Raw genomic sequence first — 18,350 nt, forward strand, 5'->3', positions numbered from 1 at the left:
AAAAAACACCTCTCACCTCTCTCACAGAACAATTCAATTCACTTTGGTTACACTCAGTTCAGTTCAGTTTGTTTGCATATTCATGTTTCCTTTGGATACTCAATTTTATGGTTCATTTCATTTCATTTCATTTCATTTCATTTCATTTCATTTCATTTCATTTCATTTCATTTCATTTCAGTTCAGTTCAGTTCAGTTCAGTTCATTTCATTTCAGTTCAGTCCAGTCCAGTCCAGTCTGGTTAAACTTGGTTCAGTTCAGTTTATGTTCCCTTCAGATTTGGTTGACTAGAGCATAATATGTCTTTCATTGCTATGCAGCATACCTTGCATATAATGCCCAAACAGACAACATGGCCCATGTATTTCAATTAAATCTGTTGGCAAATCTTTACATTTGCTCATGAATCTATTGAGGTAAATGCTATCAGTAGGTTATCTTACCTCTGTGAGTTGTACATCTTCTGGCAGATCTATGATATTGAGAGCCATTAGACCTAGCACTCTACAGCATTTACACCGTCTGAAATACAACAAGACAAAGGTTATGTGAAGACGCTGTGAATGAGTCAAGGACAAATCATGTTTATTTTTCTTATCATTTGTTTCCTAATCTCTATAAACATGAAACACAACATGCTTTTCATAATATATCTACCTAGTTACAGATTTTGAGTGATATCATACTTAGGCTCCTGACTCAATCAAACTTTGGAACTCTATACTCATACTCATTACTCAATTAAACTAAACCCTGGGTCTCTGTACTCATACCTATACTCATGGACTGACACTTGCGGACTACTCTTGTCACAACAAGCCAGCTACAACATTGTAATTTTAAAGTAACCCTTGAAAAAACTAACAGTTGTAATATCAGAGCAGCTTTTGAAAAGTGGTCGCCACCCCAATCATAGACCTAATCCTAGTGTCTTTACCATAAGCCTAGTTATAATCCTAATACTAATCCTGACCCTAAAACCCAACTATAATCCTAACCCTAAATGTTACCCTTATCCTAATCTCTTTGGGGTAATTGGAGTAGTAGTGGCAGTTAATCAAGTTTTGCTGCAATCATACTTACATTTCTAGTGGTTGTGTACTCTTTATGGTGGATGTCAATGCTGTCATCTGAAAACAACAGATAAAACAGTGGGTTGATTTCCTATCATGGCATAACCTGTCAAATCTATGAAGTATGATAGTCACATCCAGGGAAACTCAATAGAAAATTGGGGTCAGTTGTTAGAATCCAAATAACGGACCATACTCAAACCATAATCAAGATTACATCCAGTAAAAGCTAGTAGAGGCCTACACTCTGATCAGCTCGTAATAGACGGGACTCATAATATCGTGGATTGATCCAGAATTGCGTACACACAACTGAGTGCAGCAAATATGCACGCTTTGTGTATTTTGTGAATTTATGCGGGCTCAAGCAGTAACAAAAACCGAACTGATCATAGTATCGTTCATATATTGACTAGCACTTCAATGGTATCAGAGCTCAGCGTGTGATGGTAAAGGTTAAATTAGATTTATTTTTTTAATATTCAGCTGAATATCAGCTGAAATCTAGGAGATAACGCTGACGAAACTTCGGCCAGGCACAAGTGACCTGGTGAAACGAAGGAGGTCACCGTAGATGGCTGGTCGGGGTATTTTTACAGGACAGGCAAGTGTAGCTGACAATCAGGCGTTACCCTGATTGGAACCGCCTGTAAACGAGGTCTTTATCATCTGCCCTGCCATTACCAGATGAACCACAGGGAGAGCGTTTTTTTTTGTCCTGCAGGGAATTGAACCCGGGACCAAAGGCAAAGACCTTAACCGGTGTGCCACGCTGCTCCCAGCAGAAATAAAGTCACATTCAACTTACCAGTTTACTTTGTAACAGAGCAGGTCCTACAGCAGGGCTGCTACACACACTAGCAAGGTAAGTCAGTATTTGAAGCTTATTTCTTTGATTGGTTGCTGACTTGACGGCCATCTTGGATATTACATCAGCTATGTTGTCCAGGTGTTGTATTATCTGCCTCTCCTGCATTGAGTCTAGTTTCTCTTCACTATGAGCTGTGAAGGACAGACACTTTGCATCAAATTTCAGGGAAGCAGGCTTCTGAATCTGTTAAAACAATGAAATCCCAATTTTATTAAGATACATATAATTACTACAGAAGAATTTCCTTTTTATATACTTTGTTTGTGGTATATTTGGTAAAAAGAATGACTTTTAATGCGTACTGATATAAAGTCTGCACAAAAAGTAACTCAGCTGTTATAAACACGCCTAAAACTTCAGAACTAATAATTATTTTCACAATATTTCAACATAAAAAGAAGGATAATTTATTTACGCGCATTTTGATACCCTATTTGTCCAGTTTTGTTCATTATTATGTTTTGATGGATCCAAGTTGTGATAATATTGGATCCAACACATAATAATGATAAAATTGGATGCTTTACGCCCAATATTTATTGGTCTAGCTATGAGTTTTAAAATATTGGACTCGACTACGTCTCGTCAATATTTTAAAACTCATATAGACCAATAAATATGGGCTTAATCGATCCAATTTTATATCAATATTAATAATACAGCAGTGTTTTGAAACAAAGATACCCGAATTTAAAAGTTGCAGTTATTTGTATTGATTTGAAGTAAGCGCGGAAATAATGGCGTGCTTTACGTGCTACAGTGCTGGCATAATAAACAATTGATCGCTGTAAACTGCAACTTTTAAATTCGAGTATTTTTCATTAAAAGCACCACTGCGTTGTTAATCTTGAACGACATTTGACAAATGTGGTATCAAAATGCGAGTAAATAAATTATCCTTCTCTGTATGTTGAAATATTATGAAAACAATTACTAGTTCTGAAGCTATAGGCGTATTTATAACAGCTGAGTTACTTTTTGTGCAGACTTTAGAATAGCATGGACGCAGATGGGCACAGCATTTATGCTAGTTGCGAGTTGCATGTGTGACTGGTACACACAAAAAAATGCATAAGTTTTGCCAATTATAAGCCAAACAAAGTATAGATTGAATCACAAAAAACCTAGTAAGCAATACAACATTTAATAGTATGACAGAGAGAAAATGTTTATTGTACTTTCTGTTTTTAATGAATATGACCCCTTTACTTTGAAATCAAATATCATCGATAGCAAAGTAAAGAGACAAAAGAACATATTTCAATTCAAAAATAAATAAATGGGAGCACACCGGGTGCTTGGACAAACAGCTTTATGGAAAGGTAAAATGCAAGGGAAAATGTAAATACTGTTGAAGAAGTTTAATTGTTAATTTCAAACTCCAATTCAAAGAGAAAAAATTCTATTTTACGATAGGAAAATTGCTAAGCCAGCACCTTCGCGCGTAGCAATACGAGGGCGTACGGCCCAGCTGCAACATTTTTAGAACTGACCAATCGCATTTGTGGAATAACACGCATTCGTGTACTATGCTGTACACGCCATGTGTATGCGGTGAGAAAGTTTTACGATGAACACAAATGAACTAATTTTCCTGTAGTATGCAAAATTATGCTACCATCAACTCTCTTGTATAGGATTGTGTCAGCTTACCTTTGGATTATCCTGAACAGGAGATACACTTAGATCCCACACAGTATAGATCATCTGTGCTCTGCTACTTTTATCTCCTTCCCCCATCTGTGGGACAGTTCTCTCAGAAGGATACTGCACTTTTTCTTTCCCATTACCCCCATCACCTTTACCGGTTTTCTTTGTAGCCGATTTTTTGCGAGGAGGTTTCTTCGTTTGTGGAACAGGAATTGCAGTTTCTTCTGATGGTTCATGTGCTGGTGACATGCCAGGTCTTGAGCTTATAAATAAATAAATAAATAAAATACATGCCTTATTTGAAATGCATACATGAACATCCATTCTAATTAATAAAAAGAAGCTTCACCATTGAGATTGACTTTTTTAATCCTCCAAAAATATGCGCTGGAAATTTGAGACTGGCTTTGTTTGTTTAAGATAAATAATATAACATCAATGTCGCAGTGGCAGAAAGACTGCTCCCACAAAAGGAGCATAAAAGTCGCCAGGGCTCTACAGAAGACATAGTCCATTAAATATGCCAAAATTCAATACAAAACAAAAGAAATTCTGGGGGATATTGATTTTTGAAGACCAAGGCAAGGGGCCATCCTAACATGTTTGGTATGATTTTAAAGGGTATGAAATAAGGAATTAAAATCTGGAATATCTCCGAAAGTTATTTTGTTAATTTTGCGCACATTTTATGACAGCAGGTCACATTATGTCCATTTGCTGCTGTATGTATGGTTGCTAGTGATATGCCTGAGTTCACTCAATCATGGTGCATGCTACACACCATGCTTAAGTGGACTCAAGTATGGTGCATGCACTCATGCCCTCCTACATACAGGGAATGCTCTATGTATTGAGGGACTCATCCATAACACATGCAATCAAAGGAGCTTAACGCATGTAAGTCGTTCTGCCACTAAAGTCATCGATATGTTAAAAGTCATTGACATGTCAAATACTTTTCCTTACCTGAGAGTAAACTGTGCATCTTTGCCAGTCTGTGATACATCTGGAGATGTCTGTGGTCTGACGTTACTCATTGCACTAGAGAGTAATGAAGCCCTCAGTAGATGATGTTGACTTGATGCTCTCAAACTTGACACTGGTTTCCCATCTGCAGAGATCTCTACCAAGTTGTATTCCTGTAGTGAAAGTTATATCATATTAGTTGATACTTAATTGCTATCTTAAAATTGATTATTGAAATACTGTCAGTTTTCACAAGTAGCTTGAGACCTGTATTTAACCTTAATTCCAATACTGGAGTGGAGTTCCCTAAAATCTCTCTTTCAAATGAATATGGTTACTTTACGTACGTTTTGGAAAAAAAAAGTTATATCTAACTAGACCAGGCCTTCTCAACTGGCAGCGCGCCTTGGAGTCAGTCGAAGTGGCGCATGGTAAGTTTTGTTTCACATGAATCTAGAACAAAAAAGGGGTGAAAATACCCAATCTGAGCCTTTAAAAAGCCCTAAAATCTTCCGGGGGCGCTGCCACCTGGACCCCCGATAAAGCACCACTGCACATTACCCGCTATGCATACTCGCTACCTAGCAGAGTCCTCCCTTGATATGTTGGCAATTCATGGTCACTAAAGTTTTCCAGTTGGCACTTCAAATAAACTAGTTAAGAAGGCCTGAACTAGACAATGACAAAACACAACCTGAGTTATCAATACTATGTCGGTACCAATTTATAAGCAACAAACCTTGATATTGGCTGGTGTTTTAGTCAGTGCTTCTAAGCTGCTGTTGGTATCATCTCCTTCTAGTTGTATTGTTGGGATTTGCAGCTCTGTATCAGAGTCTCCAGGGTGCTGTACAGATAACTCTCCTTGCCAAAATGAGTGCTCTACAAGGTCATGCCAACTCAATCTGTAATAAACAGAGATGTAAGTGAGGTAATGATCCACTTCCTGAAAATCATGTGAGCCAAAGGCGAGGCGTGCAACCAGGGGCCATCCCCTCACAGATATATTTTTTGCTCTTTTTATGACAAATTATCATCATCCAATTCCGAAAATGTAAAATATTTTTGTTTTTTGACAATTTTTTGTTTTTTGCCACATTTCCGGAATTCCGGAAATTTCCGGAAGTCTTAATATTTCTGAATACAGCATAAAATAAATGCAGTGGTTTATAGTGCGCTACACACAGGCACAACGCCTAGATGTTGATGATCCACAAGCCTCAGCACACTTTAAAGGTTGTCACTGACCACTACGGCCCCACATCATTCCAAAAACCATTTAACAACAACTCGGGGACTTTGCTGCTTGAAACCCACACCCTAGACATTCCACAATTGATCTTTGCAGCCAGGATCAGCTCCCCAAGTTTTGTACGGGTTACAACGAGACAATTAGCAGCAAGTTCCTTGTCCACTGGAATTTCAAGCTAACTCAATTTTTCCACAAGAACATGCTAAAACCACCCATCGCGGTTTAGAACCTGCAACCTCTTGTACCATAGTTGAACGCCTTATCGATTGAGCTAACTTGACTGCTCGATTACAATAGCCAATATCAATCAAGTTTTCAAATGTCATAAAGACACCACAAGGATTATTGACTGTTATTTTAAAAATAGATCATATCATTTTGATTTACTTTTACTCCATGATACATTCAGAAACATATCACCTTGGCAGGCCCATATGCAGGATTTACTTTGGAGAGATGCTGTTCTTCCAAAAGGTGGACCTGTTTTGAAAGAGTGCACTATCGCAGATTTTTTTGTAAAAAGTGGATCGAACTCCCCTAAAAATTGCACCTGTTTGGACTTTTCAATGCCTTATCACCAAAAGGTGTACCGTTTAACAATTTTCTCCCCTATTTGGACCTTTATTGGAAAAACAGCGAAAGTGGACCTTTGTGGATGGGGGGGCATCCCCCCCACGCAACTTGGAAAGAGGAAACAAATATCAAGTGATAACTGGGATAACAATGGGAAGCCTAAATGTACCAAACACCATATTTATATCTTTAGCAATATTCAAAGTTCATTCTTTTAAGACAGAGAGGGATAAAAGAGAAAGATGACCAGAGAGACTAAGATGGACAAACTGACAGAGAGAGAAGAGAGAGAAGAGAGAGATAGCAATTCAGGCCATGTGAATACTTATAAGCAAGCACTTACCTATCATCAGGGTTCTTCTGTAATAATCCATTCAGAAGATTGCACAAATCAGGAGATGGTTTAGATGAAAACCTTGAACCTGTAAGATAAATGAAGGACTACATCATATAACAGTGTCGACACAATTTTTGGTTACCACATAGATGAAGGGGACATGTTAAACATCAATCTCACCCCTTGCATTTTTTATGAAGATAAGTGGGAAAAATAACAAATATAAATATGACCAAACAGTTCATGAAAATTATGTTACTGTTGAAGTTGTAGTTTATAAAAATGAATGATTCACAAATTTATTGATAACGGTATAAAATTGATGACATATATTTTATTATTTGGATTTGCACTTAGTGGCATTGCTAAAATATTTGTTAATATTAAAGGAGGATTTTGTGATTCTAGCATCCTCTTTTTATGACATTTATCTATAGATAACCACGAAAAAAAGCTTATTCGCAAAATTTTAGTTGATTTCGATTTTTGCGTTAGCGAAGTTATGCATGATTACGTGTATTATACTGCTCCCTAGGCCACTACTGTAATTTCGTTCTGAAAACAAAATTCAAATTTGGCGATATTTTTGCTAAGCGAATTAATCTGCAAGAAATTTTTAGTACATAAACAATTAAACATTATGTAGCCAGAGGTTTCCAGTGGTATAAAAATCTCAACTTTTTTGGAGAAAAGGGGGGGGGGATGAGGCTGTGGATCACGAAATGCCCTTTTAACTGACTGCAAAGATATTATTCTCATAAATTAACATTGACTTACCTTTGACCTTTGGCACAGGCATATCCGAGGTCATAATCTTCTCTACTAATTCAGGAAATGTGTTGCCTTGAAATGGTACATGCCCTGAAATAGATTTATAAAGAACTTGTCATCACTCAACTTTCTCTTGCTTTCTTGATATACAGCCTATATCAGGCTTGCCTACACTCAATAGTATTGACAAAAGGCATATGCCAGGACTTGGTTTGTCAGAGATGTGTACGTTTGTCTCTCTCCATCCCTTTATACATTTTTGTTCTACAAAGCAAACTAAGAAACATAAATAAACAAACCAAACACATGACACCAAATTAAATAATTCAAGTTCAAGTTCAAGTTAAGGGGTAAACAAGGGGTAAAAAAGTGTGTCTCAGAGATGTCTCACACATTTGTTTTGCGGTACACATTTCTGTGAGAAATTGGCTAATTTTATTTTATATAAAACAAAAACAAAATATTTTATCATGTGCATAATGTAAATAATATAAATAAATTTTGGATTTTTATAGTGCCTTTTTCCAGATCTTAGAGGACTAAAAACGCTGGAATTTTGCTGCCATGGTGAATTATCACAATCAGATCGCATCAACTAGGCGCAGCCGGTTGCAGCGCAACCCTATCTGCACTTAGATTGTAATATCCACCAAGTAACTGTGCAGCTCCCCAAATTCCATTGGGTGAAGGAAGTTTTGATAACCAAATAGCAAAAAAACACAAAAAACGCACTGCATTTAAAATCTTCGCCAGCTCTGAGACACACTTTTTATTTCGCCTAACTTAACCAAACAAACCTACCTGTAAAAAGTTGATACAGCAAACATCCCAATGCCCATAAATCACTTGCTAAGCTGTAGGGTTTGCCCTGCAAAACTTCAGGTGCCATATAGTTAGGGTTACCTATGGAGTAAACAATAATTTGTGGGATATGCTTTTACGACGGGAATTCATAACAATTAGTTACTCCTGACGAAAGCTTGACAGTTCTAAAACTTGTCCGACGGCGAACCCGCTAAAAACCCACTAGTTGTAAACAATAATGCTTATTGAAATTGGTGATATCATTGAGAGCAAATTAGACTGGTCACATAGTTTCAGCATATTATATATGAATTCTTCATAAACTGAAATCACCAGAACTGCTTTTATAGTATATTTTATTAAAAACTATCAATGGTTCATTGAATTAAAATCAATGCAGTCCTTGTACATGTATGTGATACACAATCCAATAAAATAAGACATTTATTGAGCAAACAAATTTCCAATTCTTCAAAGCATCTTTTTGTACCGTGGAAGGTAGGACTTTTGAATGTTGTGTCATGGTTTTCCATAATGAAACAGGTATTAAACGCATCCATAACAAGAAAGAAAATGGAATGTTTCGCTTATTTTTGCTTGGTGTCTTTACACTGAATTGTGCAAGCAAGATGGTAATTTTTACACTAAGAAAAGCTTAAAAGTCTCTAAGATACAGCTTCATTAATACAACCAGGAATGTGGATATAAAAGTAATTTTGGTAAGTAAGCCTAGATTCATATAACTTCTTATATTAAATACAAGAATTGGTGTCATTTACTCTTAAATATGTGTGAGGTGTAATAAGACAAATACTACATGGTTTTTTCAGTGTCAATCATGGGTCACTATTTCCCTTCAAACCATGCAGTATTTGTATACTATCAACAACATCTTTTGGGAGAAAACCACAATATTGTGGAGATAACTACCCAGTGTTTTCCTTGACCGTGGGCTACTGTTACTCTGTTCTGTACTGTCAGCGCTACTTCCCGATTCTCCAGTCATTTCAAAGAGATCGTCAAGATCTTCACCTTCAACCCTTGCTAAACAGAAGTCATCATACTTGAGTTGTCCTGGTCCATCTAGAAGAATCTAGAAACAAATAAGAAGGTATCATTAGATGTTTCAAAGACAGGCACAATTCTTCAAATCCAAAGCAAGTTCAAATGTGAACTTGCTTACATTCACTTTAGTGCATACATGCACTTTCAATAGCCTCGTTTCATAGAATCAAAGCACATTACTAAAATCTCAGATATTAAACTTGTTCCCGTGTACAGGTTATTTTGGTTTCACTGGGAATTATTTTGTCAGCATGTTTGGACTGTCACTTTGTTTTCAATACAGTGAGACAGATACATATGATAATGCCTATGGTTGCCTCTCCTCTCTGCTAAAAGTTTTGAATCAATGGCGGCAGCAGGAATTTTTTTTGGGGGGAAGTGAATTTCAGAGTGGAAAAATCAAAAATTTCATAATTTTGGATTTTTACTGGGGGACAAGAGTTTTGACTGGGGCATTTGCACTACTTAATAAATGACAGAAAATGCAGAAGGCTTGACTGGTAACTAAACTTTATTTGTTTCATTCAAAACAAGAAGTAACAAAGACTTTCATCATCTTTGAAAATACACATTTATTGCAAATTGATATTTGATAATGATTTCTCTGTGCTTTAAAGATTAAGATTCCCCCACACCCAAATATAAAATTTGAGTGACAATAAAACTTAAATTAGGTCCTAATTGCAATATGAACAGGCTTTAAGATCTCTGTGTTTTGATCACAAGTAGACCTGTAACATAATATCACATTTTGGTTTTACTCACAGAATTAGAGGAGAACTCAGACTCCCTATACTATACCGCCATGTACAATAGCACCGTCAGCTATGGGGAGAAAATTGGGGGTATTCGGGTCCTTGCCGACGGTGCACGGAGACGAATGAAAACAATTCATCTGAAACGTCCTGGTACTCGCGTGCAGGTCGCATCAAGTGCGTCTCTCAAATGCACCCATCATCCATGTCGCACTTTTATGACAACAATTACCTCGAGTGAATTGCAATGGAAACCGAATACCCTCAATTTTTGCTCCATGCCTGTATCAAGATGCATCGAGTCCTCTGTGTATCGAGATGCATCAATATGGCGGTCGAGTCCTTGTTCTCCTTCTCTAATTCTGTGGTTTTACTCCAAATGCATATAATGTACTTTGTTTGGATACCTTTACAGCATACAAGTATCACCAACCTTACCTTTGAGGGTTGTATATCACAATAAAGAATACCCAAGGAATGTAAGTAGTGTAGCCCCTGACAAGGTCTAATCCAAATTTCATCACAGAGCTCTCTGGGAGATGATGGTCTTGTTCAAGGACAACTTGTAATTGACCACCTGAAATGTAGAGAAGATCAAAATGTATTTACAAATGGGAACACAATTGTGTAGAGTTGTTGGAATGCAAAAACAAATGATCCAATAGCAAACAAACAAACACCAAACACAAGACAAAACAAAACACACACACCCTGGACACCCCCATACACAGCGTTTGCATTCAATTTTCAAATGTGGACCATGTTCATTACCTTAGCGATGCCAAATTCTCATGTGTGTGTATGTAACTGCCAGTTTGCAAAGTGAAAATGCACACACCCATATGTACACTACAAGATTCCTATTGAGGCCACCTGCAAGTACACCATCGCCAAGGTACCCGACTAGTATGCACATAGTATCTACACAGTACATGTACCAATGCTGCTACTGCACAGGACCCACGAGCAGTGGTACTGCACTGGTACTACCCTTTTACAGAATGGTACCAGCCAAGTACCATAACAATGGTGTACCTGTGACGGTGGCCCCAATAGGAATCTTGTAGTGTATATTATACATGTACAACATATCAAATGAGGAATAGTAATATGTATTAAATATACATAATATGACATGATCAAGAGGAAAGAGTCATTTATTATGTTTCTAAAGAGGACATTTGGAGCTTTAGAAATTGAAAACCCCATGTTGATATGACTTTTCTTTGCGAAATTCCGTCAATTTATCAATCCTGGAAAACAATATAAAACAAAATAATTTTAAAACTTCCTTTGTATCAATATCTCAAAATCAATATTAGCGACATCTGACCCACTTTGTCACATATGAGCGGCTTACCTGTACAAAGTTCCACAATAAGCCACAGATGATTGGTGGTCTCGTACCATTCCAAAAACTGAACCACATTGGGGTGTTCCAATTCATGAGTTAATCTAACACGGTTTGTTACCTCTGGACGTCTGCTCTTGTCAATACAGTGGATGGCTACAAAATTGATTGAACCTGCAGATAATAATGGTTTACAGTGGATAAGCTCAATATTTATACCATGTTATAGTTGGTATGAGGCAGGGTTCAAATTACATGGGAGCTACAGGAAACATGGGCAACAGGAAAAACCCTGTTCACTATGGGCAGATGTACCTTTCAAGTTGGGCCAGTTATTTGGGTTTTTTTGCAAATGACCCTTCATAAAATCACCAAATAAGTAAAAATTGTTTAATTTTCATATTAGGGGGAAAGGGAAATCTAATAAACATTAACAATTATTATTGGTCTTTTCTTAACTCAATAGAATTACTGCATAGTGTGGAGTCAATGAGCTCCTCCGGGGAGTCCCCCAATTGATAATTAATAACAAACAAAACAGATAGAGTGAATGTGGAATATGAATTGATTGATTTCCTTCTTGTGCTCCATTCAAATCTAGTGATGCTATACTAAGTTCTATGAAAGACATACTGATCACAGCTCATAGAGTGAGTATGGGGCAATTTAACCTCAAGTCTTCTAAAATAGCCACTGTAAAATAAGTAACACTCAATGGACAGGGCAATTTTCTGAAGAAAATTGATAAAATAACACCCAATAAACTTTTAACCCTTGGTAACTCAAGCAACCATTCGTAAAGATACGATACCTAATAATACTAGACATAACTGTAGTAAATGCCTATTACTTTATGTTTTGTGAAATGGAACTTACGACTCGACACAATCTACAAATGATTTTGAAACTTACAAAGCTTCGCAAAGTTTACTGAAATGGACTCCGGATATTGACTGACTTGACATGTCAATTTTAAAGCTATTTTAGTTTTACCTTTGCGTCTTCCTTTGTATGTGATGGTTGAATCACCCCTTGACAACTCATCATATAGAATGTAGTTCTCCATCGTTCAGTGCCACTAATCACAATGTATCTTGACCAGTGTGAAGGAAGGTACATTTAAAATGGTACAATAAGGGTCTACATTTCTCTGACAAAACACTCCTGGATGCTTTACACCTGGAGATTAAAGCAATAAATATGCAGGTTAGTGTGTATGTGATAGACAGGCCATTCTTAATATTATTTTACATTTGCCTGTACTGCAATAAATAGCTGAATTTAAATGCAATACCTACAATTGAAGTACTGTATTGCCACTTTGGCAAAATTGAGTTACTGGCAGTTTTGAAGTCTTTGGGGTCATAATAATTCACCTTTTTGGCAAATGCTGATAATGACATAAAGGTGCTGGAACTGACAATAGTCATAATTGACATAAATATCAAAGAATAGCAACACTGACTGCTAATCTTCAATTAGTCTGAATTTTGTGTTTATTGTGAAACTTTCAGTGCAGCTGCAACACCAAAAATTTTAAAACTGACCAATCCTGTTTGTGCAATAACACACGTTTGCATCTGCATCCCACGCTGTCTTTTTTATCGCCACATGTAAGCGGTGGGAAAGTTCTATGATGAACACAGATTAAATAATTTTCCTATAATAGTCATGATACTTGATTGTCATGATAAGCAAATGGCGACACTTTTTTACGTAAAATCCTTCATGTTGCCCAATAAAGCACAGCAGTACAGAGTGGAATTGCCATGCTTGAGTATCCACTATTCAAAGGACTGAAGGATCTACAGTTTCTGCCAAAGAAGAACAGCACACTACAATCATTTTGAGAGCGTGCACATTGCACAGCGTAAACACGGAAGTGGGGTATTGATTGGCAGATTGCAATCATCTGACAATCATAACAACAGACACAGTAATCTGATTGGCTGATTATGCGTCAAAAAGTTTGTCGGCTCAGCGTATGTCGCTCATTAATATTATAATATTAAGTATATTAACAGGGTTGATTAATTAACATTTACTGAATACTGATTGCAATCGTCTGACAATCATATAGGTATACTAGGTGAATTCAAATTTGCCATCAAACTGCATCATTTTATATATCAAATTAAAGCCCTTGAGTAAACAAAGCCAAAACTGAAAACCCATTTTTCATAGCACTTTCCGTCGCAAAGTTACATCTTGTCAAAGATTGACTTTCATCAAGGAGCTTCAGCTAGCAAAATTCCCCAAAGCGGCATTTCGGGGTGTTTCTAGATCTTAGTCTTATTATGATAGCAGCTTTTTTTTAATGGAACTGCTATCAAAATCCCTCTAAAATTCCATGTGCGATTGTCTTATCACCATAAAAAATCATATATTTGGGTCAAGTGAAGTATAGAAAACATATTTATGTAGGTTTCCTTCTTCGGCCAGTTATTTTAAATTTCTATGAAAATTTGCATTGACATTTTCGGCGAATTTGGCTGACAAGCAAATGTGTTAACTAAGGTTTGCCTGGGATAGGCTACCTATCATAACAACAGACACAGTATAATACCTGATTGGACGATTACGTGTCGGCGTCAAAACGTTTCATCATGGTTTGTCGGCACCTTAGATTATTAATACACAGATTGGAATTTTCCATGCCTGTACCCTCTAAGCGTACTCGAATTCAGCTGACGCCGGTACAGCGTACAGACCTGGCGACATCGCTTATTTTACGCGCAAAGTTTCTTTTGTGTACGCTCGCGCTGTTTGCGCTATTTTTGAGTTTGCTCACGCGGTACCTGACTTAGCGTCGATCCCCTGAGGCAACATGCCATGTTTCCGCGGTATGGTCGGCACAAACAAAGCAAGCTCCGCATCCATGCATCGGGCTCCGCATCGGGCTCCACATATTCATGCACTCATGTCGCTCATTCATTATTTACAGGGCGGGCGCTCGCGCTCGCGGCCATCGCGTAAATCTGGGCAAGGGACTACTGCCATTCTTCTCTGAAACCGAGTGTAGTTACTTTAGCTCGGGATACCCTATCTAAAATACAGGTTTACAAATTATATTTAGTATTTACATAAACTCAAAACTGCAACTGTACATCCATGGCATGATGGGTGGAATGCTGGACGGTTCGCACCCTTTCAATTTCGGACCCGTGCACTTTCGCCCCCTTTTTATACGGGTATTGTGTTGATGTTGATTGATGCACGATCGATTGCTTGAACTCGGCGGTGCGGCGTAGTATGTTTATAGTGCTGGGGCCGTCGGGCATGCACTTATTAAGTCATGATAAACCGGGAAGGAAGGAAAGAAAGGATATTTTATAACAAAATAGAGGAACGATTTTTTTTTTCTCAGTATATATTACAGGCCAGATATTTTAGCAGCAGGCTTACCCAAAATAATGAAATAATTAGAATTCAATAATAAAAATAGTAATAATAATAAATAGTAATAATAAATTTATATTTAATTATTAATTATAATATGTATAAAAACAGTGAAAATTTGTTCCAACTGGCGACCAAAGGATGGATCCAAAAGGATACAAGTGTCAACAAGCAATGGATAAAATTAAAAACAATGAAAGTATGACACAACATCCAATGGGGGAGTAACACAAAACATATAAACAAAGTTAATTTAATAATATAATATGATGATAATAATAATAATATGATAATAATATATTAATAATAATAATAATAATAACAATGTTAATAATATAAACAAAGTTTATTTAATAATATAATATAATGATAATAATATGATAATAATAATAATAAGAAGAAGAAGAAGAATAACAATGATATGAGGATGAATGCAGATTATTTTATCATATTCATTTATTATAAATTTTTGTCTCTTAGTGAAATATTGTATTAGTCTATGTACATTTTTGCATTATAATTATCTTTTAACAAACTTTTATATTTTATATTTTAGTAATGTTTTAATATCCACACGGACATGTGGAAGATCAATATTGTATTGAACATGTGTTACCGTGTATAAATAAAGTTATTATTATTATTATTATTATTATTATTATTATTATCCCTCACTTTTCTCAAAAAGATTTTTATACCACTGGAAACCTCTGGCTACATAATGTTTATGTCCAAAAATAATTCTTGCAGATTTAATTAAGTCTAGCAAAAATATCGTCAATTTTGAATTACGTTCTGGTGTACCAGAACGAAATTACAACAGTGGCCTATGGAGCAGTGTAATACACATAGTCATGCATAACTTCGCATAATGCAAAATCGGAATCAACTGACATTTTGGGAATAAGATTTTTTCAAGCATATCTACCATGTCTACTAAAAAATGTCATAAAAACATGATTCTAGGATCACGAAATACTCCTTTAAGATAGATGTCATTTAGGACGCGGACCCCTATAGCCTGAACAAGAAAAAAAAAAAAGAAAGAAAGGAAATAAAGAAAGAAAGGGAAAGAAAAAGCGAAATCCAAAGAAATTAAGATGAACTGAACAAATCTAATTGATAGAAATAAATTGATTGTTTAAAACTGTTTATTATGTGCAGCAACATCCAAAAACAAAACAGGGTTCAAAAGACAAAGCAGCTTTCTTGATTAAAAAAAAGAAGAAAAAAGGCACTATAAAAACAAAAAAAAAAGGAAAAAGAAAAGAAAAATAAAGAAAGAAATTCATCTCCTTTACACGATCTTTATTTCATATCATTATTGACATCTTCGAGTTCAAACATCCCGCCTTAAAATTGTCGGCATATTTAGCAGATTAAGATATAAGATGTGCCGTGGTGTTAATAAAGCATCGTCATAATGAGTCCGTGATTGACAGGCCAGTAAACAAAATGAATCATGAACACATAAATGTCAATCATTTACAATACAGAATTGGATACAATGGATAGCATTTTTTCCACAAATTTGTTTATTTACTTTATGTTATTTATTAAAACCATATTTATACAGGGCTACCTTTCAGATAAATCTGCTATTACAGGGGCTCTGTGTCATAAAAATAATATACATAACAATTTGTAGAATTATACATAAGCCCTATATATGTAAGAATTTTTTAAAAACATAAAAATGCATAAACATCAAAAAATCATACATCAAATATATCAAAATTCATTAAAAGTATTTACATTTCTTTGTTTTATACAATTTACGTATTGTAGAAATATATTAAATTAATTAAGAACACAGACAAAATACATCATTCATTAAAAGACATAAAAGTTAAAACATTTGGTTCATTATTTACATTTCTCATTAAAGCGAACAGAAAACTTTCCTGATTAATAATATTTTACGATCGTCGTCAAGAGGCATATGGCACTTTTGCGTGTCTGTTTACGGTACCCCACCATTGATTGGACCCACACCATACCCGGCGCTTTCGCGTAAGTCATTCATTACATAATGGGTTGAAGGAGTCACACTTTATACAATCACGCGTCGCGCGGGCCGGAGACTAATCGATCCGATGCGGGTGTGTTCTGGGACGAATATATGCGTGCTACTGCCTAGTCACCGTGAGGCTACCATTGCATTGATTGAACCCATGTCACGCCCGGCGCTTCGGCGTACTAGTGGCAGCTAATACTCGCATGTGAAGAAAGGTGGTGAAAGTCGGCACAGCATTATCGCAAAGCTGCTGCAGGCATTTGTTTTGCTTGTGCGCATTTGTCTTTGAGAAATTTGCTAAATATTTTTTTCCATTAGTGTCATGTCAAAGAAGATCAATTCGGCAACATAAAGATGGGATAAAATTATAAATTATAAGCCATCATATTTTTGGCCATATCAATATTAGGCCCTATAAATTTTATACTTTATAGGCCATAAATAATTGAATAGGCCCTACTAAATTATATAGCCTATTATAAAGTACTAATAAGGTAACATAATTCTAATAACAATAATATAATAATAATTAATATAATAATAATAATAATAATAATAATAATAATAATAATAATAATAATAATAATAATAATAATAATAATAATAATATAATAATAAAAATAATTAATAGGCTTAAAATAAAATAAAATAGAAATGAAATGAAATAAAATAAAATAGGCCTAAGTAAAACAAAATAACAAATCAAAAACATAATGAATACCAATCTTTAGTCGAAGCACATTTAATATATCGTAATAATATAGGCCTATTAAATTCAATCGAACCGGAGAGTCCATCAACATACTATTTGCTTTTGTACACGCTGGACCCAGTACCGGTACTGCAAACACAGACAATCAACACTCAAAAGTCAACCAATAATATACATACAACAACCCCACTGTACCGCCGGGAGTTGAAGCGATCGATCGTGCATCATCAATCAACAGCAGCACATTACCCGCGGTTTAAATGGGGGCGAAAGTGCACGGGTGCGAAATTGAAAGGGGGCGAAAGTGCACGGGTCCGAAATTGAAAGGGTGCGAACCGTCCTGTCATGCTGTCGAATTCAACAATAAAAAAAAGTTGAGGTTTAAATTCATTTAAAATTTTTCTTTCGTACAATAGGACATCATCATGTATAAATACAAGCAATATTATATCAAAGTAGTTGTAAAACAGTCTCTTTGTACATTTGAATATTTAAATTTACCTTGTTTTTCGGTATTTTTCTAGCGTCCCTAACACCGAGCTTGTATCCAACTCTGCTTAGTCTGCTATGAAAATTTAAATATTAAACACGTGACGTCATTAAACAAAAGTCTTTAAACAAGAACTGTCTTTAAAAAGGATTATGCCAAGAATATCATGTTTGCAACCTTAGTTATAAACTGGGTTTGCAATGAAGTGCCTGCCCTGAAATGCTAGTAGGCCTAATTTGATTTGTGTGTGGAACCTGGGGTGTG

General features: G+C 35.9%; 1 protein-coding gene across 1 annotated transcript in view; it reads right to left on the minus strand.

Moving 5' to 3' along the window:
* LOC140154470 (serine/threonine-protein kinase ULK4-like) overlaps window positions 1-14,343 on the minus strand; it is a 30,046-nt gene extending 15,703 nt beyond the window's left edge. Inside the window, 15 exon segments of the mRNA XM_072177038.1 lie at window positions 444-522; window positions 1,084-1,130; window positions 1,882-2,127; window positions 3,598-3,856; window positions 4,561-4,733; window positions 5,300-5,465; window positions 6,729-6,807; window positions 7,500-7,583; window positions 8,295-8,396; window positions 9,228-9,390; window positions 10,556-10,614; window positions 10,617-10,694; window positions 11,478-11,642; window positions 12,462-12,647; window positions 14,035-14,343. Coding sequence (XP_072033139.1) covers window positions 444-522; window positions 1,084-1,130; window positions 1,882-2,127; window positions 3,598-3,856; window positions 4,561-4,733; window positions 5,300-5,465; window positions 6,729-6,807; window positions 7,500-7,583; window positions 8,295-8,396; window positions 9,228-9,390; window positions 10,556-10,614; window positions 10,617-10,694; window positions 11,478-11,642; window positions 12,462-12,534 — 1,773 coding nt within the window. The 5' untranslated portion in view covers window positions 12,535-12,647; window positions 14,035-14,343.
* Window positions 14,344-18,350: the final 4,007 nt, after the last annotated feature.

The sequence above is a fragment of the Amphiura filiformis genome, chromosome 6, assembly GCF_039555335.1.
Source record: "Amphiura filiformis chromosome 6, Afil_fr2py, whole genome shotgun sequence".
NCBI classification, from domain to species: domain Eukaryota; kingdom Metazoa; phylum Echinodermata; class Ophiuroidea; order Amphilepidida; family Amphiuridae; genus Amphiura; species Amphiura filiformis.